Raw genomic sequence first — 25,548 nt, forward strand, 5'->3', positions numbered from 1 at the left:
TCTGCTCTGATCAGGTGCCACCTGGAATACTGTGTCCACCACAATTCAAAAAGGATGTTGAGAAACTGGAGCGTGTCCAAAGGAAGGTGAGAAAAATGATGAGGGTCTGGAAACCATGCCCTATGAGGAACGACTAAGAGAGCAGGGGATGTTTAGCCTGGAAAAGAGATGGTTAAGAGGTGATATGATAGCACTGTTTAGATATTTGAAGGAATGTCATATTGAGAATGAAGCAAGCTTGTTTTTTGGTGCTGCAGAAAATAGCACATGGAGGAATGGATGCAAACTGTAGGAAAAGAGATTCCACCTAAACCTTAGGAGGAACTTTCAGGCAGTGAGAGCAGTTTGACAGTGGAACACACTTCCTCAGAGTGTGGTAGAGTCTCCTTCTTTGGAGGTTCTACTAGGGATGCTTTGATTTTGAGTTCCTTCATGGCAGGGGATTGGATTGGATGGCCCTCGTGGTTTCTTCCAACTCTCTGGTTTTATGATTCTATGACTATCACATCACTCTTATCCTGTTATTATCCTGTCAATGAAGTAGAATTGTCCTGTCACTTTTGAATAACGGAAACTTTGTTAATGCAAAATGACAGGACAGTTCCACTTCACTCATGGGATAATGGTGGGATAAGTGTGACATCTTCTGACAGTCTTTTGTGTGATCATGCAATAAGGAAAAGGAAAAGGACAGTAAAAGGTCCCCAATGGCACTGCATGCATGCAGTCACATGGCCATTAGAGACAATACTACTAAAGTCCTCCCTCCCTCCCTCCCTCCTTCCTTCCTTCCTTCCTTTAATTCTCCCTGCCTCTCTCTCCCTCCATTCCAAATATATACACAGTGATTGTTTAGATTTCAACAATGTCCATGGAAAAATCTGGAACGTGTTTCACCACATATCGCACATTCTTTGGATTCTGTAGCCCACATTCCTGAGCTCCACATGTCAAATAAGTGCTTGTTTCCATCAAAAGACTTAGGAATTTTGGTACATCAAGAGGCCTCATACTAGAGTCTCAGGCACAGATGAAAAGAACATTTGAAACTATCAATAAAATGGTTTTGAAATGGTTTTGAATGTTTAAAAAAAACTGATGAGAAGAATTTTCACTTGTGAAGAATTCCAAGTAAGGGTAATAGAGAAGAGATATCCTGAGGGATATAGATAGCCATGGGAATGCAGTGGCTCAAGTGGTTTAGACACTGATTCTGTTGATTACAAGTTCAGCAGGTTGGCAGTTTGAAGCCCAGGTGCTACAAGAGGGGGTGAGCTCCCATCACTAGTCCCAACTTCTGCCAACCCTAACAGTTGGAAAGCATGCAAATGCAAGTAGATAAATAGGTACCACCTCAGTGCCGGCCACATGGTCACAGAGTAGTCTCTGACAATGCTGGCTCTTTGGCTTAGTAACTGAGATGAGCAATGCTCATAGTTGAACACGACTTGACAACCTTGTCAATGGGAAATACCTTTACCTTTACCTTTATAAATAGCCATAGTGGAAGGTTTATTGATTACTTTCAAGGAAAGTAAGCCAGAAGAAGGACTGGGTGAGGGTCCTTGGTAACAGTAACTCTTATTCTCTGAAAAGAGTGGTGTAAAAGAAAATGTCATTGTAATAAAGTTGAGATTAAGAAAGTAAAACTCCTAAGTGAAACAAGTAACACAAATATATGAAGTAACAAATGTATTACTCACATATAATTAAGTATCTATTGTTTGAAACATCTGCTAAATAAATTTCTGTGATTATTTTAATAAAATCTTGTCTGCAGCTTGATTAAATATCCACGCTACTACCAGTCATAGTATTTTACAGCATAGTAAAAGTGCATTTATACAAGAATGGAGCAGTTTCACAAATAGATTTGAAGTCATAAGAAAAGTAAAGTGACTTTAGGCCCTGGACAGATGGGCCCTTTGCGGCATCATGGTGACATGCTAGGGTTGCCTAAGGGGGGCGTGCACACGCCCTGCAACCCTAGCACATGACAAGGATGTCACAGCTGTGCAGCACCATCTACACGGCGCGCACAGCTATGATGTTGCAGCAGCGCAGCGTCCAAACAGCACAGCGCACCTGCGAAGCCATCGTGCTGCCTCTGGTGGTTTGCGGTGGCGCAACTGCACTGCAAAAAAGGAGCCACTTCCAGGAGCTCCTTTTTTGCTGTGCAGAGGTATTGTGCAGTTTGGTTGCTGCAGTGCTGCTGCAAAGCAAATAGAGGCCCCTCCCTAAGTGAGGTAAACAATAAGAGGGAGTGTCACACACCCCACATGCATCTGGGATTTTTTGTATGGCTACTTCAAAGCTCCTTCTCTTTACCAAAGAAAATAGATTATATTGCTCAATTCTAGAAATCTTCTAGTCCTAAATAAGCTAGATCCACTGGTTTGTGAAATGTACATAAATGTTGACTTAAGGACTGTACAGATGAGAAAAAAGAGGTGGACAGAGGCCACTCCTTTTTGCCCCGGATCATGGCCACGCCAACCAAACAACGCAGCAATGATGTGCCCAGAAAAAGGAGCCATGAAACATGGCTCCTTTTTCCACCGCTGCTGTGGTGCCATTAGTGCCCTGGAGTAGCAGAGTGATGTTCCTTGTGCACCGCACCATTTGGACATGGCACATGAGACACATCATCATCGCACATGCTGTCTGAATGGGCGTGTGCCAAGATGGTGCCCAGACAACATGGTAGGGCTCGGGACCTTTCAGATGCTCCACTTTCCTGAGCCCTAAAATTGGCCACAGGCCAGCGCAAGGCACTGGTCTGTACCGAGCCTTAGCATTCAATAATTAGGTCTATGATTTTCCTTTGGTTGGGGCTACAAAGTGAATTTTGGCTAAGGATGGAATTTTTGCATCCTTACAGATGTTGATGCACTCCACTTCCCAGCATTTCTCAAAATTGGCTGTGCTGAATGTGGCTGCTGGGAGTTGCAGTCCAAAATGTCTAGAAAGCTGCACAACTCCCATAACTGATTGAGGCCAAAGACTACATCCATGTTGCTTATCATTTTACTTCTTTCAGGCACAACAGTAGAATGACATCTCAAAGTCATGCAACAATTATTCTTAAACTATAGTGTTGTGCTTTGTCTACAGAAAATGATTTTGTTACATTTTCAAAGAAATGTTTTCAAATAGGTATTTATTGATCAGGTGCAATTATTCTGGAGCAGGGGACTGCTCCAAGTATTGTATAAGGAGAAAAGACCTGCTGTATTTTACTGTAGATTTCGACTGTTCCTCTGAAATACCTGCTGTCCATTTCCTGCTGTCAGCCATTCTAAGGTCAGGTATTCTTTATTATCTAACAGGAAAATAAAACTTGTCTTCTAGTGTTACAAACATGTTTTTTTTCCAGCATTCCCACAGGGAATTTCCACCTTGGAGTTAGTAATTCCCTTCCTACCAGTTTATTAATAAGGCTGTAATTAACCCTTTTGCTTCTCAAAAGTCTAAAAATGATATTCCAAATATACCCCACACTATTCAGATTTGGAGGGATGGGTAGCAGGTAGCATTCCCTAGAAAAGTAATCTTGAGTTCTCTGGGGTTGAGGCCTATCTGGAAAGAATGCCATTCACTTCAAGCAATCTCATCACAGAGACTCAAATGACAATGTGGCACAATAAATAAGAATGCAATTCAACAGCATGGAAAGACATTTTATTGAACCAAGTGGTTAACTGATCATGACAGGGGTGTTGTATGGGGTCTGTGCTTGAGATAATTTTTAAATTTTTCTATATTTTCTATAATTTTATATTACATTTAGCTAGTTGATTTGAATAGTTTTTAACTTTTTATTATAAATTCTTTAAATAATTTTATCTTTGATCTACCTTGGGTTCCTTCTGGCAAAAAAGGCAGAATGGAAATGAAATGAATAAATATGCCCATTTCCAGGGAACAGTTCTATTTCTATCCAAGATGGTGTTTATAGTGAACTTGCTACTGATTTTCTTTCCTCACACAGTATGCAAGCCTCATTATTTAGAATGCAGGGTGTGCCATCCACATCCTCCTCCTCAAAGGTACCATCAGCAGGGAGACTTCATCATTGGTGCCATTGTTTCTCATGGCATTTTTCTATCCAAACCCATCAGCTTGACTGAAATGCCACCATCACCTTTGCCTGAGGATCTTCTGTAAGGATTTGATTTTTTCTTAATTTTGATGTACATATATTCTGTGGTTGGAATCACCCAGTTCTACTCCTGCAGCTTCATAACACTGGCTTAATGGGTTTACGATGTAGAAAAGGTTAACACCATTAATGTTAGTGTTCAAGACAAGAAGTTCCATGTTATCAGTGGAAAAAACCACTATATGAGATATTTTGAAATTTTGAAATTTTACTTGTTTTTAGCATATTCTTCTAGGTTGTTTTATTTATTCCATATTTTATTCTAAATTTCTGCACATCTTCTGTCCAAAACTTTGTGCTACTTTTCCTCTTCTCTCATACAACTATAATTTATTCAGTAGTTTTTTTCATACTGGACACATCGTACCTGGATATCCATTCATTGTTGGGATATGCATCACATTCAGAAACAGTCCGTTTCCTGAGCCAAAGTTAAGTTATATCAAAAGAGTTCTGGTTCTTTTTGCGGCAAAGCAAATTCTCTCCAAAACTAACAGAACTGAAGGTGGGAAGATGGATGCAACACTTCAGGTTGATAAAGGCAAAAGCAATACAAAACCTCTACTAACATGTTTAATTTTCTGGAGAAATGCCCAGAGTAAGCTAAAGGAGAGAGTTATTCACAGGTCCAACTCCTCATGCTGTGGGGCATTTTATACCATGATATCCACTCACCATAGTTTTGGTGTAGGGCAAGATGGGACAGCTGAACATGTTTCAACAAACTTTTTGTTAAAAATTGACAATAAGCACATATGAAATGAAATAACCAGGTCAGATAAGCCTTGTATAAGTAAGGACAAAAAAATACATGAACCTGTATTATGTTTTTCTTGCCCCAGCCCCACACTTGTCTTATGAGTTCGATTTTGTGAGCAATATGTTGGAATAGTTGATGAAGCAGGCTTATCTACATTTGCCTCTTCTCTGAGTACATGCTTTCAGCAGGCAAGGTAAACATCAGCTAGATGTTAGAACAGAATCCCATTATTTTTCTGCTCATGCTTTATTGGATTGTTTACTGCAGAAACTACAAATCTCAATATTTCATTGTTTGGAGTCATGATAGTTAAAATGGTATCAAGCAACTATCATTGTGTAGTGTGAAAGGCCAGCTTTATGTGGTGTCTTATTAGGGAGTAGTTGTAGGTGAGACAGAATGCAATGACAGCAATGAAGTTTCAGTGTTACAAATCTTTCTGGTACAAAATGTCATTGTCATTCTAGAGTACTGCCTAAGAATTACCAGCACATTCTTGCCTTGGCATTTGCAATAAAAGAGATCAATGAAAATCCTTGGATTGTATTGAATCTTACCTTAGGCTTTAACATTTATGATAGCTATGATGATGCCAGGAGGACATATCAAGCCACAATGCTGCTTCTATCAGGAAAGGAAAGACTGATTCCCAACTATCTGTGTGACATCCAAAATAAACTAATAGGCGTCATTGGAGGACTAGAGTCCCAGATATCCATGAATATCGCAACTGTCTTGGATATCTATAAGATTCCACAGGTAAGATACCTCTGCTTTCTTTCAGCACTGCAGTTATGATATCCTATCAACTTTTGGTTGTTCCTAGAAACAGTAGAAACTTTAGTTTCCTATCACAATTTTAATACTATTGCTTTGAAATGACATAGGAAATCTTAGTAAATTGCAACAGATCGTGATATATTGCCTTTAAAAATCTCAGTTGTGTTTTTAAAGTATAATTACATAAATGGAGAGAGTGGGGAAGAAATAGGGAAGGGGGGTAAATGAGCTATGGATATATATTAATCTAAGTTAACCACACTTCCAGGGGGGAGGGACATTATTGAATGTGATGTCTATAAAGTATATGTTCATGCATAGTTAAAGGAGTAAGGTTTTTAGACACTGTATGTGAGTGTTTATATATGAATATTACCTTTTCTAACCTTGGCATATAAAATAAAAGTAAAAGCATGAAAAGAACAAGCAAGGTGTAGTGGTTTGATCATTGGAGTAAGACTCTTGAAGACCAAGGTTCAAATCTCAGTCATGAAAATCTTTTGGGTAACCTTAGGCAAGCCATACTGTCTTGTTGTAGTTGTGTGCTCTCAAGTTGTTTCCAACCTATGTTGGCCTATCAACTGGGAAGGGAACCACTCCGTTTCTCCGTGTTTTATACTGACAGTGGCCTTTTACCCTAAATACAGATTTCTCCTCAGGACTAGCAGATGTGTTGGCACTCCTATGTTTTTAAAGGCATAGCCATTCATATCTATGCACTTCTACAGCCTTTCATATCTATGCAGTTAAAGGCTTTCCTATAGTCTATAAACATTTGCTGATTTTCCTTTGAAGTTCCCTGTTGCGCTCTGTTAACCCTCATATGTTTGCAATGTGATCCCTAGTGCCTCTTCCTTTCCTGAACTCCGCTTGGACCTCTATGATTTCTCTCTCCATGTATGGTTGGAGTCTACATTGCAGAATTTTGAGCATGGTTTTGCTTGCATGGGCTATTAGTTCTGTGGTCCTATGGTCAAATATCTACCAGTCCTAAAACAGACATACAATGACTTGTTGTTGTTGTTGAAGTGTGCTGTCAAGTCATTTCTGACTTATAGTGACCTAAAGCAGATCCTATTGTGAGGTTTTCTCAGCAGGTTTCCTCGGAAGGGGTTTGCCATTGCCATCCTCTGAGTCTGAGAGAGTATGATTTGCTCATGGTCACCCAGTGGGTTTATATGGATGAGCCAGGATTCAAACCATGGTCTCCAGAGTCATAGTCTAATGCTCAAACCACTATGTCACACTGCCTATAATGCTTTAGCATGGCATGGACCAAAGAATTTAATTTATGGCAAGGAGGATTCCTAATGAAATTGTTATGACACAGGCACTGCTATATAAATGCCATTTCTTATTACTGGCCAGCATTCTGTATCAACTACATAGCCCAGGCTGGCCCCCACCAAAATATAATGAAAACATCCTTCACCTATGTGCTGATGGGCAGCAGAAAGGAGCTCCTTCTCTTATAGCTGATACTGAGTAATGTACCTTGGGGTGAACAAGCTACTTTTCCAAGGTTCAGCTGCATGAGGAGAAGGGGGTCCACTTTGCCAGCCATTGCAACCTAAGTGAATTATGTTTCCATCGTGTTTGGAGAGTCACACAAGAAGAGAGGACTGTACTTAACTAAGTACCTGATACAGAATAATGGCTTATATCATTATCTGTCTTTCTCTCATTTCTGATTAGCTAATATATGGTGCTGCAACGGTGATGAATACTAAAACTCCAGGCCTCTCTTTCTATCAGATGGTCCCTCAGGAAGGCCTTCAGGAAAGAGGGATTCTCGCTTTGCTTCTGCATTTCAGCTGGACATGGATTGGGCTTCTTGTTATGGAAAATGACAATGGAGAAAGATTTCTGCAAAGTGTAGTTCCACTGTTTTCCAAGAATGGTGTGTGCTTTGCTTTCATAGGAAGAATTCCCAAATGCAATACTGAAAGTAATATTTCTGAGGGTTTTGAACAGGGGTCAAAATTGAAAGTTAAAGTAATGGGCAGCAAGGCCAATGTAACTGTGTTCTATGGGGAATCTTATTCTATGGTGTTGTTGAGGTTCTTGGAATATGTGTCACAACTAGAAGATGGGACAAGTAAAGTAAAAGGTAAAGTCTGGATAATGACAGCCCAGATGGAGCTCACATCACTAGCCTTTCAAAGTACCTGGGATACAGACCTAATCCATGGAGCTTTGTCTTTCATGCTTCACTCCAATCATCTACCAGGATTCACTTCATTTGTTGCGCTCCGAAATCCCTTAGACCCAAAGGAAGATGGCTTTCTGAGGGATTTTTGGCAGCAGACTTTTGAATGCATATTCCCAAATAGTGGAGACAAAGACTATGGAAATATTTGCACAGGGGAAGAGAAGCTAGACAGCATCCATGGTGCTGTTTTCGAAACAAGGATGACTGGCCATAGCTATAGTGTTTACAATGCTGTCTATGCTTTGGCCCATGCTGTATGTTCCATGTCCTCAATTAGACTGAAACATCGAACAAAGGCAGATACTGAAAAAGACAAGCCTTGGAATCAACATCTGTGGCAGGTAAATAGCTTAACCTGATAATCTGAAAGAGTTTCATATATTGGATATCATGCTATTAGACTTATATGTGATGAATTGTCACCCCAAAAGAGCTTGACATGCATGTGTGTGCATCTGTTCTTTGAACAAGTTTAAATGTTGGCTAAGTTCAACTTTTTTCTCATGAAAGGAAGGTGGATCAACAGAGTTACTAGTCTTCAAAAGCACACTGAGTCATAACCAGTGTACTAAACTGATATCCTATATTGTGGAACTAATTCAAAAGTTTTAAAGGCAAACAATAAAAATATCAAGGCATCTCATTCCACTTAGCCATCATTCCTTTTATGTTCTGTACTGGCAAGTGAAGGATCATTAAACAGAACTTTTGAAAGAATATGCTCAGAGAAAAGTCAATATACATCACAATCTCCTGTAGCTAGCTATATGCATGCCACATTGGCAATGAGCCCTTAGTGGCTATGTTGGTGAGCATCAGACTGCTGGGCATTGTACCTGTTCTTTCTAGGTAAGCCTAGGATGGTACCCAGTTCAGACAAGGTGACTATTTCATTCACTTTGATTTTTCTTTTGCTTTTAATTCCCATTTAGTTGAAAGCTTTGAGTCTGATGCTGACTTAGAACAGGGACAAGAATAGAGAAAGGCAAAGCACTGGTCCTCCCAAAAAGCCAAATATTCTAGTGACAAACTTCACCTGTTCTTTTTTCCTGTATTTATAATACAGTTGGCCTTCCATATACATGGATTCCACCATCCACAGCTTTAAAATCCCCCCCAAAAAAATTCAAAAGCAAACCTTGATTTTCCCTTTTGGTATCAGAGCTGCCATTTTACTGTTCCAATGCATATAACAGGACTGCAACATACAAATATTGTAATATCATCAGGAGGTTCTAGAATTAAACCCCAGTGGATATCAAGGGCCCACTGTATTTGTTATTCCAGGCTGATTTGTATCACTTGACTATTTGATTTCCACAAAATCCCTGCTTCCAAGAAAAACCCCTTTTATTGCTATGATTAACTGGCACCTACCTGTCTTTAAATATTACAAAATTATATGCCTATCTGGAAAACACCTCCAGCAATATGAGACTTCCTTTTGTGATTCACAAAATGGCAATACAACATGTGCACAATTTAATCCTAAAACAGTCCTGTGGACATCTTACTATAAAATCTCTGACTGCAACCATATCTAAATATATGCTTCCCCTTTTCAACCAGCTCCATCACTTGCTAAAAGGTGTCTCATTTAACAACAGTGTGGGGGATGAGGTTTTCTTTAACCATAATGGAGAGTTAGTAGCTGGATTGGATGTGATTAACTGGATTTTTGCCAAAAATCAGTCTTTTCATCGTATTAAAATTGGAAGTGTTGATCCCCAGGCTTCTTCAGACAAGATATTAACCCTCAATGAGAATGTTATAACATGGAATAGGTGGTTTAATCAGGTAGGATGCACTGACTGACACTTTGGGAAGACCTGTCATGCAATTCTTTGTAAAATGATTGAGTAATAATTCTCATTTTCTTCCAAAGTTTTAATTCCCTATTAGTTAAAATACTCTTTTTCTACATGTGATGGTGGCAATGTAGCACTACATAAATCTCGCCAAATTCTAACCTGCCTGTCTTCTCTCCACACCAAGCTACATTTTTTCCTTCTTTACCCAAGCATTCAATCAGCCTGTATCAGACAGATGTGGGATAAAATCCTTTAAATCTGCTCCTTTATGCTTTTTTTTTCATTACTTTTCTGCACTCTTACTCTCCCTTTGGACAAATCATTTTCACCGGTCTTTTGCTCAGACTTGCTATGTGCATAAAATATCATACCCTCCAATCTTTCATCTTCCTTCCAATGCCAAGGAAAAATGCAGTTGCAAAGACCTGTCATTTTAATCTTTTAATGACCATGTCATTTAATAATAATTCTCTCTCTCTGACTTTGCTTCACGAACAAAGATTCAGGAAGGACTCATCCCGGGCTTTGTACAAGCGCGTTGGTGACTAAAAAGGCCAATCCGGGACAAACAGGTCCAGTTGCAGAAAGCACCGCGGAAAGTCTCTTTGGGTGATGTTTCCGGGTTGCGGTTCTTTTTGCGTTGTCATTTCTCTTCGAGACTCATTCGGCGTGAGCTTTCGAAAAAAGCTGCAGCATCGTGGATAGTGCGTCTCCATGCCTCCCAATGTTAGGCCAGGGCAGACCATTATTATCATTATTATTATTATCATTATTATTATTATTATTTGTATCCCTCCTCTCCCTGTATTGGTTGTCATTTATCATGCCTGCCCTTACTGTCATTCATGAAGTGCAGAGATCAAAAGACCACAAATTTAAACCCAAAAACTTGATGCCAGTGAAAACTAGGATTCCAGTGATTGGTTGTGTTAATGGTGCAATGTAGCAACAGTCTGGGTTATAAGTCCACTTGATCCTTGGTTGAAAAGTAGTGTCCCTTAGTTAGTTATTTTAAAATCCCTAGAATATAAGTGACCCCAGGGACATTATATGAATATTATAATTCTCCCTTTACATTTGTGGTTTAGGCACAACCTCTTTCTGTCTGCACTGAGAGTTGCCTTCCTGGTTCAAGCAAGCAAGTGAAGGAGGGGGAACCATTTTGCTGCTACGATTGTGTCCCATGTCCAGAAGGGAAGTTTTCAGAGCAGAAAGGTAAAAGACAATGTATATGCCAGGTGGCAATAAAGAACAGGGCAGTGGTTATCAAGCTGTTGGGTGGCATCTCTGGAGAGGGGGGTGAGAATTACTCAAGAGGTGCATGAGACATAGGGGACCTGGTTCCTCCTCTTTCCTGGGATTTTTAGTTTTACAAAGCATTTTGGAAAATAAGCAATATGAGGTACAATATGAGGTTTGCAGATGAGGATGCAATTCTAAGACCAACCTATCACGGGTTTTGTTGGTAAGGAGTGTTAAAAGAACATCAGAGGAGTTTTGCATTTGCCGTTCCCTGAGGCTGAGAGTATGTGACCTGTCCAAGGAATTCCATGGCTGCATAGAGATTTGAACCCTGGTCTTCACCTTTACTCATCTCGACACCACACTGGAAACTAGGGTTCAAATCCCTGCTCAGCCATGGAAACCCCCTGGGAGACAGGCGACAAATCACATGCTCTCAGACTCAGAGCAGGTCACTGGCAAACCCCCTCTGAACATATCTTTCATGATAGCTTCACCTTAGGATTGCCACAACCTGTAATGTCTTACAGTCATTAGAGTCAGTGTCTTAACTGCTGATCCACCATGCTCACATTTGCAAATAAGCCATCTGAAAATTCTCACACCTAGACGATGAAGCAAAATTCTCAGCTCCTACATAAAACAATTAAAGGGGTCAAGAATTCAACAATTTGTATATTTGGCAAACCATGAAGAATGATCATCACATCCGTAGGTGGGGCTGAGGGAGGTGCCTTTCCTGTGTAGACCTTAAATTCTGGGCAACCTCATACAGGGAGTACATTCTTGAGAATTATAGCATATATGTGAGCCTCTGATCACATCATTTCTTTTTCAGATCTGAATGACTGTAAGAAGTGTTCAGAAAGAGAGTATCCAAACAAGAATCGGGATTTCTGTATTACCAAGGCCATAACCTTCTTGTCTTTTGAAGACCCAATGGGTTTCAGTTTAACCTGTTTAGCTCTTTTCTTTTCTGTGATCACGGCCCTGGTGCTACGAACATTTCTGAAACATCACAACACTCCTATTGTCAAAGCCAACAACAGAGGCCTTACCTACACTCTCCTCGTCTCTCTCCTCCTTTCCTTCCTTTGTGCCTTGCTGTTCATTGGCCGACCTCAGAAAGTGACATGTATTCTCAGGCAAACTGCTTTCAGCATCATTTTCTCTGTGGCTGTTTCTTGTGTGCTGGCAAAAACTATCACTGTGGTCCTGGCTTTCATGGCCACCAAACCAGGAAGTGGGATTTGGAAGTGGATGGGGAAAAGACTCACCAACTCCATTGCCATTTGTTGCTCCCTAATCCAAGTAGCACTCTGTACTATGTGGCTGGCAACTTCTCCACCTTTCCCAGATATGGACATGCACTCGGTCACTGAAGAGGTTGTGCTGGAATGCAATGAGGGATCTGTGGTCATGTTCTATTGTGTCCTGGCTTACATGGGCTTCCTAGCTACAGTTAGTTTCACAGTGGCCTTTCTTGCCAGGAAGCTACCTGACAGTTTCAATGAAGCCAAATTTATTACTTTCAGCATGTTGGTTTTTTGTAGTGTCTGGTTCTCCTTCATTCCAACATATCAAAGCACCAAGGGAAAATACATGGTCATGGTAGAGATCTTTTCTATCTTAGCTTCCAGTGCTGGGCTGCTGGGCTGCATATTTTTCCCCAAATGTTTTATCATTATCTTGAAGCCAGAGCAAAATAATAGGGATCAGATAATGAGAAGCCGGGAGTATTAAATATGTCTCCTGTGCTTTCCAAATTCTCCTTAGCTGAACATTTCATTTTGAAAAGTGAATATGCATTTGATTTTCTAATCTAACACTCAGTCTAACAGCTCTACTTAAATGGCATATATATAGTAGCTGTGGAGATCTTTCCTATTTCAAACTCCAGTGCTGAGCTTTGTATTTTAAGACATGAGAAAAAGTAAATTATTGACCTGGGTTAGACGGTGTATTCAAGGCCAATGTACATGGTTGTGTCTGTTTGCGTATGTACACAATTAGATTTTTGTAAGAGTTGTGCTCTCTGAAGCTTCACCAAAGCTCTCTCAGCTTTCTAAGCTGGAAAATATATTTGGCATACTGAATTAAGGTTTGAATATGGGGGAAATAAAGTTTGTGTCCATGTCTATTTTATTATGGAAACACTTTGGGAAGTTCTTCCTAATTAACTGTCTTTGGAGTTTCTCTTATGATATCACCTCATCTGGAGATTGTGAGATCCAGATATGTCTAAAGGAGTCAGCCTGTGAAAGACATCTAACCAATGCAAATGGTGTGTCAGAACTTTCAGGACAATATCCAATGAATCAATATGTCTCATTCCACCTAATAAACTAGTAACATTTATACAACAGTTGGTAGTCCCCCTTCCCAATCAATTGTGGGTGGTGGCAGAGAAGAGTACAAACAGTGCTGTAATACAGATGTGACACTGGGATAGTGGGGAAGACAGTGGTTATCCTGATCTAACCACTCACTGCTGATCTCATGCCTGGACATTTTAATAAATTAAAGATAAATAAAATACATTTTTATTTATTCTTTCTCCATTGTGTGTATGTGTGTATGGGGTTAAAATTCCCTTCTCTGCCCCTCGGGACATCAAAAGGGAAAGGGGAATTAATGGAGAAGCATCCAATCAGAGTTCAAGAGGGTCATCAGACCAACAAGCAACCAATAAAGGGGATTGCCTGCTAGACTGAAGTATCCTGATAAGCAGAAAATCTACAACGTTGCCCTTGAAGGGAAATGTGTGACTGATTCTGCTAATGTCACTTCAGAGTATTTTTAGTGTATGGATTTTATGGGGCTGCAACAGGTCTCAGCAGAACAGACAAACATAAGGTGAGACTGATATAGTGTATTGTGAGTGGATAGTTCAGTTGCCAGGTTTCCAGCTCTAGACATGAAACTCGGTCTTGGAAATCTGAGATGACAAAATTTAAACCCCTGGGCCATCACCAAGGTACATATTACAGCCATTGGAGTTTTGGATTCATTAAGTTATGTCATAGCAATGCTGCTTAACAAGTAAAAGAAGTCACATTTTCTAATTTTCCAGAAACACGTAATACTGTATAAGAACCTCCACCCCAAATATATAAACAGTGATTATTTAGATTTCAGTGATGTCCATGGAGAAATCTGGAGAACATTTCACCAGATAGCCTCACATTCTTTGGGATCTTTACCTCTGATCTATAAGGGTCCAGATTCCTGAGCCTCTCATGTCAAAGAACTGCATGTTTCCCTCATAGGACTCAGGAGTTTTTGGTAGATAAAGCGGTTCCATACAAGAGTCTGAGGTAGAGACTGGAAGAATATTTTAAAATATTCATAAAATGGATTAACATTTTTCTTGAGTGATATGAAGAATCATGGACTGATGAAAATCTTTGTAGTTCATGATTTATTTTGCCGAAAATTTGCACATGGTGTGTGCAGAAAAAGCATGCCTGCTCAGGAAACAGCCTTATTTGCAACATTTTTAGCAACAAAAATTATATTTCAGTGCAGAGACATTAATTCCTACATAGAAAATTATGTTTTATGTTAAAAGTGCTATTCCTGACCAACCCAGTGAATAATGAGACCAGACACAGAGAACTGGGCTATAAAATCAGCAACTTTATTTAATTCAACTTATTTAGCTTTATTTCTTCAAGACCTGCAAAAACAAGGTGGGAGAGCCTCATGCAAGAACAACTGGCAGATGGTCTGCACCCAGACCAAATCCGCAGCTTTCCCTGGACGAAAACACATGAGTCCCAAGGGCAATCCAGAAGTGGGTTGCTCCCCGGCTGGCCTGCATGCAGAAGGCCAACGCAAACTGCCCCACTTAACTCACAAGGTTTAAGTGAGGGTTTAAATCTCAAGCCAGCTCCTAGGCAAGACTCTTTCCCTTCCTGTTTAATCACAGCCTAAAAGTCAGTTCCAGAGACTTACCTTTACCCTTTAGAGGGTTGCCCAGGTGTTCACCTGAACCTCTATCTCCCCACCACCACCACCACCACCTATGCGTGATACCTATTTATAAATCTCAGGCCAGCTCCAAGGCAAGACTCTTTCCCTTCCTGTTTAGTCACAGCCTAAAAGTCAGCACCCAAGTCAATTTTCAAAGTCCATGCTTAAATTGACAGGGCTTTTTGGTGCATACACCCTGGGAGACAAAATCCCAGCACAATAACTTTTATTGTTGTTCTGCTGCCCCTGAACTGCAAAAGGAAGACTGGCTAGGCATTTGCTTCACCAAGCGTCCACTGTGCGATCTATACCCCTGCTTGGGCCTTGCGGGTGTCATGAGCTGCATCCACAGCTGTGAATGTATCATTTACCCATGCAAGGTGGGGTAAATGTCAGCACACATTCGGAGTGCCTTGTCATATAATAGCCATGCTGGGCCTAATAGTCCACATTAACCCAATGTTTAATGTCGATATACTGAAAAAAGTGTTGGGGGGGGGGGGAGATTGCACAGACTGCACTCTGGCTATGAATGTCTACATAAATCAGGAAGCCTGGCTGTCAATTGGACCAACTTTTCTCTATCTTCCTCTTCCTCAGCTTGTCCTTATTCCTTATCATCCAGCTAATCCTTCTACTTGTCCTCTAATTCCTGATACAAGAATACCCACAATAAGAGACAGATATTCTGGAGCAGGGGGCTGCTCCATGTATTATTTAAGAAGAAAAGATCCACTGTATTTTGAAACAGATTATCACTTTTCCTCTGTAATATCTCCTGTCCATTTTCTATCAGCCATTTAAAAGTCAGGTATTCTTTCTTATCTAATAAGAAGAAAAATCTTCTCTTTTGGTGTTACAAACATTCTGTTTTCCCCCAGCAATCCCAAAGGGAATCACCAACTTGGCGTTAATAACTACCTTCCTACCAGATTATTAAAAAGGCTGTAATTAACCCTTCTGTTCCTCTAAACTCTAAAAAGAATATTTGAAATATACCCAGCACTATTCAGAGTTGCAGGGATAGGTAGCAGGTAGTATTCCCAAGAGTAATAATCCTGGATATACTGGGTTTCAGGCCTATCTGGAGAAAGTGCCATTCAAGTCAAGAACCCTCATCACAGACATTCAGATGCCAATGTGACAGAAGAAAATAAGAATTGATTTATGCCCATGTGAAGAGAACAGGTCTATTTGTATCTAGGATGGTGTTTTTACTGAACATGCTACTGGTTTTCTTTCCTCACACAGTGTGCCAGCCTCAGTTTTTTAAATGCAGGATGCACCATCCGCATCCTCCACCTCAAAGGTACCACCAGCTGGGAGACCTCATCATAGGTGCCATTGTTTCTCATGGTATTTTCCTATCCAAGCCTATCACCTTGACTGAAATGCCACCACCGCCATTGCCTGAAGAACTTCTGTAAGGATGTAAAAATATAGAAAAGGTTAACATAATTAATTTCAGTGTTCAAGACAAGACGATCTATTTGCCATCCATGAAAAAAATACTTATAAGGAATATTGAAGACTTTAAATTTCACTGCTTTTTATAATATTTTCTTAATTCTCCTGGGTTGTATTATTTATTCTGTTATTTATTCTAAATTCCTGCATATCTGCTGTCCAAACGCTTCCCCCCCCTTTCATTTTTTCTCACACAACTATAATTGATTCAATAGTTTTTCATACTAAATACATCCTAACAGAATGAAGCATATCCATTCACTTTATGGATGTGCATCACATTAAGAAAAGCCCTGTTTCTTGAGACAAAATGAAATACACCAAGAGGATGCTGGTTCTTTACAAGGCAAAGCAAACCTCCTCCAAAAGTAAAAGAACTGAAGGTGGGATGGCGGATGCATATCTTGGACATTTCAAAAAGGCATTATTTTCTTTCCCCAGCCCCATAATTATTTTATGATTTCCATTTTTGTGAACAAACTTACAGATGTAGTCTATGCAGTATTAATCTTATACTGTTTAATCTTGTTTTAGGAGTCATGACAATTAAAGTGGTATTTTGTAATGTCATTGTGTAATGTGGAAGACCAGGGTTAAGTGGCGTGTTGTTAATAGGTAGCTGAAGGTGAGACAGAATGGCAGGAATGAAATTTGCATGTAACAAATCATTTTGACACAAATGGAATTGTAATTTTAGGATACTGCCTAAGAATTACCAGCACATTCTTGCCTTGGCATTTGCAGTAAAAGAGATCAATGAAAACCCTCAGATCTTATCAAATCTTACCTTGGGCTTTGACATTTATGATAGCTATGATAAGGCAAGGAGCACATATCAAGCCACAATGCTGCTTCTATCAGGAAAGGAAAGACTGATTCCCAACTATCTGTGTGACAGCCAAAATAATCTGATGGGCGTCATTGGGGGACTAGAGTCTCAGATATCCACGAATATCGCAACTGTCTTGGATATCTATAAGATTCCACAGGTAAGATACCTCTGCTTTCTTTCAGCACTGCAGTTATAGCATCCTTTCAACTGTTTGGTTGCACCTGAATACAGAAAAAAATGTTTTCTATTACAATTTAATATCATTACAGTTGAAACAACAGATCTGAATAAATTGCCAACTGTGATATATTGCCTCAACAGACCATTTTTTAAAAATTGAGAAGAAAGAGAATATAGTTAGGAGGGAAGTGGGAAATGGAGGGTGCATAAAATTTGAACATGGGCTAGGCATATTAACCACATTTCCCCAAAAGACCTCAGTATTGAATTTGTTGTCTAAAAAATATATGATCATGCATAGCCAAAGGAGTAAGGTCTTTGGAGCACTGAATCATCAAGTGAGCCTTTATGGATGTATATTTCTCTTTCTAATCTTGACATATAAGGTAAACGTGAAGTATAAGGTAAAGGTAAAAGCATGAAAAGACCCAGCAAGGTGTTGTTGTGGTTTGAGGACCGGAAACAAAAATTCTGGGAGACCAGGTTTCAAATCCCTGGTCAGCCATGAAAATCCATTGAGTAACCTTGGGCATGTCACACTGTCTTAGTCTCAGAAAAAAGGCTATAGCAAACCTCCTCTGAAGGAATCTTGCCTATGGCAGGGTTACCATTAATTCAAGTCAACATCACATAAAAACAAAAGAAAAAGGATCCAGTGACATTGGCCCTCAGTTAGATTCCACATCAAAGGAATATAATTTAAAAGAGCTGAGAGTTTACAAAAGACAAATAATTAGATAATAGTAAACAGAAAGGGGGAACCACCAAAAACAAACCCATCACATGACACAAGAAAGCAGACTGTGGTAATAGTGTCACAAGTGTGACTAAATAGCAATCTTGAATACAGAACGCATTCATTTTTCACTGTTAGATATTAGCAATCACTATTTAGTCATGATTGTAATGCTATTTCTACAATCGTAACTCCTCTACAACCTACCTTTCCAGGGTTCAGCTGCATGAGGAGAAAGGGGTCCATTTTGCCAGCCATTCCAAGATGGGTGAATGATATTTCCATCAGATTTGGGGAGAGTCAGGCTAGGAGAGGATAGTATACTTAACTAAGTACCTGATACAAAGTAATGGTTTCTATTAGTATCTGTCTTTCTCCCATCTCATATATAGCTCATATATGGTGCTGCAACGGTGATGAATACTAAAACTCCAGGCCTCTCTTTCTATCAGATGGTCCCTCAGGAAGGCCTTCAGTACAGAGGGATTCTTGCTTTGCTTCTGCATTTCAGCTGGACATGGATTGGGCTTCTTGTTATGGAAAATGACAATGGAGAAAGATTTATACAAAGTGTAGTTCCACTGTTTTCCAAGAATGGTGTGTGCTTTGCTGTTATAGAAAGAATGCCCAAAGGTAATACTGAAAGTAATATTTCTGAGGGTTTTGAACAGGGGTCAAAATTGAAAGCTAAAATAATGGGCAGCAAGGCTAATGTAATTGTGTTGTATGGGGAATCTTATTCTATGGTGATGTTGAGGTTCTTGGAATATGTGTCACAACTAGAAGATGGGACAAGTAAAGTAAAAGGTAAAGTCTGGATAATGACAGCCCAGATGGAGCTCACATCACTAGCCTTTCAAAGTACCTGGGATACAGACCTAATCCATGGAGCTTTGTCTTTCATGCTTCACTCCAATCATCTACCAAGATTCACTTCATTTGTTGCGCTCCGAAATCCCTTAGACCCAAAGGAAGATGGCTTTCTGAGGGATTTTTGGCAGCAGACTTTTGAATGCATATTCCCAAATAGTGGAGACAAAGACTATGGAAATATTTGCACAGGGGAAGAGAAGCTAGACAGCATCCATGGTGCTGTTTTCGAAACAAGGATGACTGGCCATAGCTATAGTGTTTACAATGCTGTCTATGCTTTGGCCCATGCTGTATGTTCCATGTCCTCAATTAGATTGAAACATCGAACAAAGGCAGATACCAAAAGAGAAAAGCCTTGGAATCAACAGCTGTGGCAGGTAAATAGCTTAACCTGATAACCTGAAAGTGTATCATACATTGGATATCATTCTATTAGTCACACATGTGCTGAACTGCCATCCCAAATGAGTGTGTATGTGCATGTGTGTGAGTCTGTTCTTTGAGCACATTTAAATTCTGACTCACTTCAATTTTTTTCTCCTGAAGGTGTGGTGGATCCACACAGTTTAGCAACTCTTCAACTCTAGTCTTCAAAAGCACACTGAGAGCCAAAACACACTGCAAAAATAATCCAGTTTAGAGCACTTTAACTGCCCTGGCTCAAGTCTAGGAAATTCTGGGAACTGTAGTTTTGTAAGATGTTTACCTTCTCTGTCAGATAGCTCTAGTGCCACAACAAATTACAATTCCCAAAATTTGGATTATTTCTGCAGTGTTTTTTAGGACTGTGTCGGAATCATTGCACTAAGCTGACATCCAATATTGTGGATCAAATTCAAAAGTTGAAGAGGCAAACAAAACAGAGATCAAGTGCTCTCAATCGACTTAGCCTCTGTTCTTCTTAAGTTGTTTCCTTGCAAGTGGTGGACCCTTGTCACCTATCTATCCAAACATGCTATTAACTGTCTCAGAAGATTCCTGATATGCATATAAATATATATTAAATATGACAAATTTATATGCCTATCTAGGAAACATTTCCAGTAATATGAGACTTCCCTTTGTGGTCCATGTACTGATCATACAACATGTGTACATTTTAATCCTAAAACAGTCCTGTGGACATCTTACTATAAAATCTCTGACTGCAACCATTTCTAAATATCTGCTTCCCCTTTTCAACTAGCTCCATCACTTTCTGAAAGGTATCTCATTTAACAACAGTGTGGGGGATGAGGTTTACTTTAACCATAATGGGGAGCTAGTAGCTGGATTGGATGTGATTAACTGGATTGGTTCCACCAATCAATCTTTTCATCGTATCAAAGTTGGAAGTGTGGATCCCCGGGCTCCTTCAGACAAAATATTGACCCTCAATGAGAATGCTATAACATGGAACAAGTGGTTTAATCAGGTACAATGCATTCATTGACACTTTGGGAAAACCTGCCATGCAATTCTATGTATAATTATTGCAAAATAAATCAGCCTGTGTCAGACTGATGTCATCTAAAATCCCTTAAGTCTACCCCTTTATGCATTTTGTTGTTACCTTTCCACACTCTTTCTCTGCCGTTGAACAAATATGTTTTGTTCATCTTTGGCTCATTCCTGCCCTTTTCAAAGTCTTTACCCTACTTTACCAAGAGTCAAGATCACCACCCCCATTGTCATATTCTTGTTTGCAAATCTTTACAGTCACAGACCTATGCCTACATCCTTGTCAATCTTTCCTCATCTTTCCAGTGCCAAGATAATGCAATTACAAAGGCCTGTTACTTAAATCTTTTAACAGCAGTGCCATTTACCATGCCTATATTAATAGTCATTCATGAAGTACAGAGATCAAAAGATCACTCCATAAATTTGGACCCAAAGTCATGATGCCAATTACAACTGTGGCTTCAGTGATGGGTTGCGTTAAAACTGCAATGTAACAACAGTCTGGAGTGCTAGCCCACTTCATACATGGTTAAGTTAGTATTGCTTTAGTTATTTGTTTAATATCCCAAATTATCAAAGATTTCTGAAGCATTATACTGAGTATTATTATTCTCCTCCTACATTTGTGGTTTAGGCTCAACCTCTTTCTGTCTGTACTGAGAGTTGCCTTCCTGGTTCTAGCAAGCAAGTGAAGGAGGGAGAACCATTTTGCTGCTACGATTGTGTCCCATGTCCAGAAGGGAAGATTTCAAATCAAAAGGGTAAAAAACAATGTACATATCTGGTGGAAATATAGAATAGGGAAGTCGTCCTTAAACTATGGGAGGGACCCCCGGGGGATGCAAGAATTACTGAAGGGAGGCAGAAGACTTAAAGGCCCTGATTCCTAGACCTCCTCCTCCTCCTCCTCCCCAAACCTTTTCTCTCCTGCAGGGGAAAATAAAGGCAAGGAGAGTACTTCAAGCACCTGCATGAGGGAAGAGGAGGAGGAGGAGGAGGAGGAGGAGAGAGATTTCTTTATAAAATGTTAAAATAAGAATATACATGAATCTGTGAATGAAAATACACACACTAATCAAACAGACTATTTTTATTCATATAATACCCTGAATGGGGCTGTGACCTTTCGATGTAGATGTAAAGTGGGTGGCAAGGGTAAAACATTTGAGAAGCACTGGAATAGGGTACAAAGTCATTGACAATATGCATATATTTTCTACTACTGTATGTATAAAATAGGTTTTAAAGGTTTGCTATGGAAAGATTTCAAGACTGCTGCTGCTGCTGCAAAAAAGAATCTAATGTATGCAACAATTAGTGAGTGGCAAAGGGTTAAAATATAAATTAATTATTAATAAGCTTTTTGAAAAGCATTATCAATAAAAAATATTTTAATACGTAAACTGTTTACATTTATACTTCTTTGTGGTTGTTATGTGCAGTCAAGTGACTTAGACATATGATAGAGCTTCAAGCCCAGTTATTAATGACTCTGTGGTTTCCAGTTTGGAAAACCAGGGGTCATGGTTCCTTTATTGAATCAATCCAACTGCAATTCATTCATTGTTTGTTTGTTTGTTTGTTTTTATTTCTTTAATATCCTGCCTTTCTCCCATCACAGGATTAAGCCTTTTTTTCTTGATGATTTCATATCTTTCAAGCATCTTTTGCCATAAGTCTTGTAATAAGTCCAAAGTACAACAGTGCAGTCATTTCAGCTGATGTTTGATTTGCTCTAGAACCAATTTATTTTGCTTTCTTGCAGTCTTTGGGATCTGTAAAGCCTTGCAATAATACAAAAGTTCAACAATCCTTTATAACCTTCCTATCGCAGTCCATGGATGGGTCAGACAAATGTGCAAATTTCTTTTTAAAGATGTTTTTTATCTCATCTTTCACTGTTGCTGAGTTTCATCACTCCCATTTTATCAGGAAGGAAGATATACTCTGAAGGGTATCAGCTGCATGTAAACAATTGGAAAATCTTTTTTCATATTCAGCATATTATTTTCACTCCTTAGCTGCTAAAACTATCCATGCACCAGATAGCTTTATTAGGCTACCAAAGGTCATACCCCAAGGGGTCCTGTGGCATTTTATAGACAAAAATCTTTGTTATAACAAATGCTCCAGAGATTATAACTCAGTTTATCAGATGTGTCAAATGATATCCAGAATCTGAACCCTGGAATCCTGTCGGTGCCCTACAGGTGTCCTACATTTGTAAGGCCTGGAACAGACAGAGCAGAAGGAGTGGCCGGGACTGTGGTGACCACATGGCCTGCTCCTGAAGCCCAAACCAGTGCCAGCAGGTGCCACTTTTAATCCACTCCTTTTTGATCCAGTCCAAAGAACCGGATCATGGTGCCAGACAGGCTTCCAAATGCTTTGTAGGTTTGTGTCATTTGAACGCAGCAACCCTAAGCAGCCAGAAGTCCCCTTATTTGGCCTGTTCATTTCGAGCATAGGTTCCTCTAGCAAAGTAGTTGGACTTTTTTTTTTCTGATGTGAAATGTCTGCATTCATTCCAAGATTGTCAGCCTTTCACGTGCCTCGTGTTGATTTCAGTATTGCCTGGCTTCCAGGGCATTCCACAGGCCAGGACCAGCCACCAAGAAGGTCCCCTCTGATGTCCCCACCAAAAGGGCCTCTGAAGGTGGTGAGACTAAGACAAGGTTCCTTCCTGTGTAGACCTTGGGCAGGCCCCTACAGGGAGATGGGACATTTCAGAGAACTTAGGCCCTGTACACACTGGCCATTAAGACCGGCATGGGGGCAGAGTTGGGGTATAGAGTCCTCATGGCGCATACCCGATTCCACCACCCAGGGGACCTTGACACCATGTGCTGCTCCATATGGCATGCAGCATCACGGCATGCCTCCCGCACTGCGTCCCTTTGATGCAGCCCCACAGGAGTGACATCTAGCAGCAATGCTTTTTGCAGCTCCTTTTTGTGCCCTCCAAAGGCCGGATTGGGGCCAATAAGGCTAGGAAAGGGTCGACATCGCACCACCCCTTAGTGGCTGTCTGCACATTCCTTAAGAAATAATTATAGTCATTGAAGTAAATTCTTGAGTATTATTGAATATATGTGAGCCTCAGATCAAATTTCTTTTTCAGATGTGAATGACTGTAAGAAGTGTTCAGAAAGAGAGTATCCAAGCAAGAATCGAGATTTCTGTATCTCCAAGGCCGTTACCTTCTTGTCTTTTGAAGACCCAATAGGTTTCAGTTTAACCTGTTTAGCTCTTTTCTTTTCTCTGATCACGGCCCTGGTGCTACGAACATTTCTGAAACATCACAATACCCCTATTGTCAAAGCCAACAACAGAGGCCTTACCTACACTCTCCTCGTCTCTCTCCTCCTTTCCTTCCTTTGTGCCTTGCTGTTCATTGGCCGACCCCAGAAAGTGACATGTCTCCTCCGACAAACTGCTTTTAGTATCAGCTACTCAGTGGCTGTGTCTTGTGTGCTGGCAAAAACTATCACTGTGGTCCTGGCTTTCATGGCCACCAAACCAGGAAGTGGGATTTGGAAGTGGATGGGGAAAAGACTCACCAACTCCATTGCCATTTGTTGCTCCCTAATCCAAGTAGCACTCTGTACTATGTGGCTGGCAACTTCTCCACCTTTCCCAGATATGGACATGCACTCGGTCACTGAAGAGGTTGTGCTGGAATGCAATGAGGGATCTGTGGTCATGTTCTATTGTGTCCTGGGTTACACAGGCTTCCTGGCCACAGTTAGTTTCACAGTGGCCTTTCTTGCTAGAAAGCTACCTGACAGTTTCAATGAAGCCAAATTTATTACTTTCAGCATGTTGGCTTTTTGTAGTGTCTGGTTATCCTTTATTCCAACATATCTAAGCACTAAAGGGAAATACATGGTCATGGTAGAGATCTTTTCTATTTTAGCCTCCAGTGCTGGGCTTCTGGGCTGCATATTTTTCCCTAAATGTTTTATCATTATCTTCAAGCCAGAGCAAAATAATAGGAATCAGCTAATGAGAAGCCAGAAGTATTAAATATGTCTCCTGTACTTTCCAAATTTTCCTTAGCTGAACATTTCATTTTGAAAAGTGAATTTGCATTTGATTTTCTACTCTAGCAGCTTGACTTAAATGGCATCTTTTAAAAAAAATTGTTGTTCCTTTCTACTGGTTTCTTCTGAGGATACTCTCAAATTAAGACTATGACTCTTTGATCATTTCATTCTCATGTGCATGAATAAAAAATTCAAACAATTTCTCCCAGATAAGGGAAATTATGAGAGTTTTGCTGAATTGTTTGATTTTTTAAAAATAAAATAAAATAAATGATTGCCTGAAAATTTCAAACTAGTTCATTACTTTCAGCAAGTTCCTTTCTTTGGAGTGGTTTATTTTCCTTTCCCCAACATGTTGTACTTGAGCTCCAACAGAAATGTGGTAGCTGTGGAGATCTTTCCTTTTTCAAACTCCACTACAGGGCTGTTTACTTTAAGTCATGAGAAAAAGTAAATTCTTGACCTGGGTTATACTGTATATTCAAGGCCAGTGTACATGGTTGTGTCTGTGAGAATGTGTACACAATTAGATTTTTTTGTAAGAGTTATGCTCACTGTAGCTTCACCAGAGCTATTCCAACTGTCTGAGTTGAAAAACAAATTTGGCACACTGAATTAAGGTTTGAGTATTGGGAAAGTAAGATCTGTATCCCCATCTATTTTACTGTGGAAATACTTGAAGAGGCTCTTCCTAATTAACTGTCTTCAGAATTACTCTTGTGATATCAACTCATGTGAAGATTCCCAGAGCAAGATATATCTAAAGAAATCTGCCTATGGTCATGATTCTCACCACTGAAAATGGTGTGTCTGAACCTTCAGCCCAATATCCAATGAATCAATATGGCTCATTTGAAATAATAAACTAGTGACATTTATGCAATAGTTGGTAGTCCTCCAATCAATTGTGGGAGAGAAGAATACAAATAGTACTGCAATAGAACTGCAACAGTCAGACAGGGGGAAGGAGAGGGAGGAGGTATCCTGATCTAACCCCTCACTGCTGATCTCACTCCTGGACATGGTGAA

The 25,548-nt window shown here is 39.9% G+C and overlaps 2 protein-coding genes across 2 annotated transcripts; both read left to right on the forward strand.

The window, feature by feature from the left end:
• The first annotated feature begins 5,411 nt into the window (after positions 1–5,411).
• On the forward strand, positions 5,412–12,710 carry LOC149303542 (vomeronasal type-2 receptor 26-like). Its single transcript, XM_089480777.1, has 5 exons — positions 5,412–5,681; positions 7,398–8,255; positions 9,484–9,711; positions 10,814–10,940; positions 11,806–12,710. Exons 1-5 carry the CDS (start codon positions 5,538–5,540, stop codon positions 12,708–12,710), a joined length of 2,262 nt encoding a protein of 753 aa, XP_089336903.1. The 5' UTR covers positions 5,412–5,537.
• A 4,418-nt stretch (positions 12,711–17,128) lies between these two features.
• On the forward strand, positions 17,129–24,499 carry LOC149303543 (vomeronasal type-2 receptor 26-like). Its single transcript, XM_089480778.1, has 5 exons — positions 17,129–17,398; positions 18,550–19,407; positions 20,217–20,444; positions 21,108–21,234; positions 23,595–24,499. The coding sequence occupies exons 1-5, from the start codon at positions 17,255–17,257 to the stop codon at positions 24,497–24,499; spliced, it is 2,262 nt and encodes a 753-aa protein (XP_089336904.1). The 5' UTR covers positions 17,129–17,254.
• The last annotated feature ends 1,049 nt before the right edge of the window (positions 24,500–25,548 follow it).

This window comes from Sceloporus occidentalis, unplaced genomic scaffold, assembly GCF_023333645.1.
Source record: "Sceloporus occidentalis isolate IW3139 unplaced genomic scaffold, rSceOcc1.0.p SCAF_14, whole genome shotgun sequence".
Taxonomy (NCBI): Eukaryota; Metazoa; Chordata; class Lepidosauria; order Squamata; family Phrynosomatidae; genus Sceloporus; species Sceloporus occidentalis.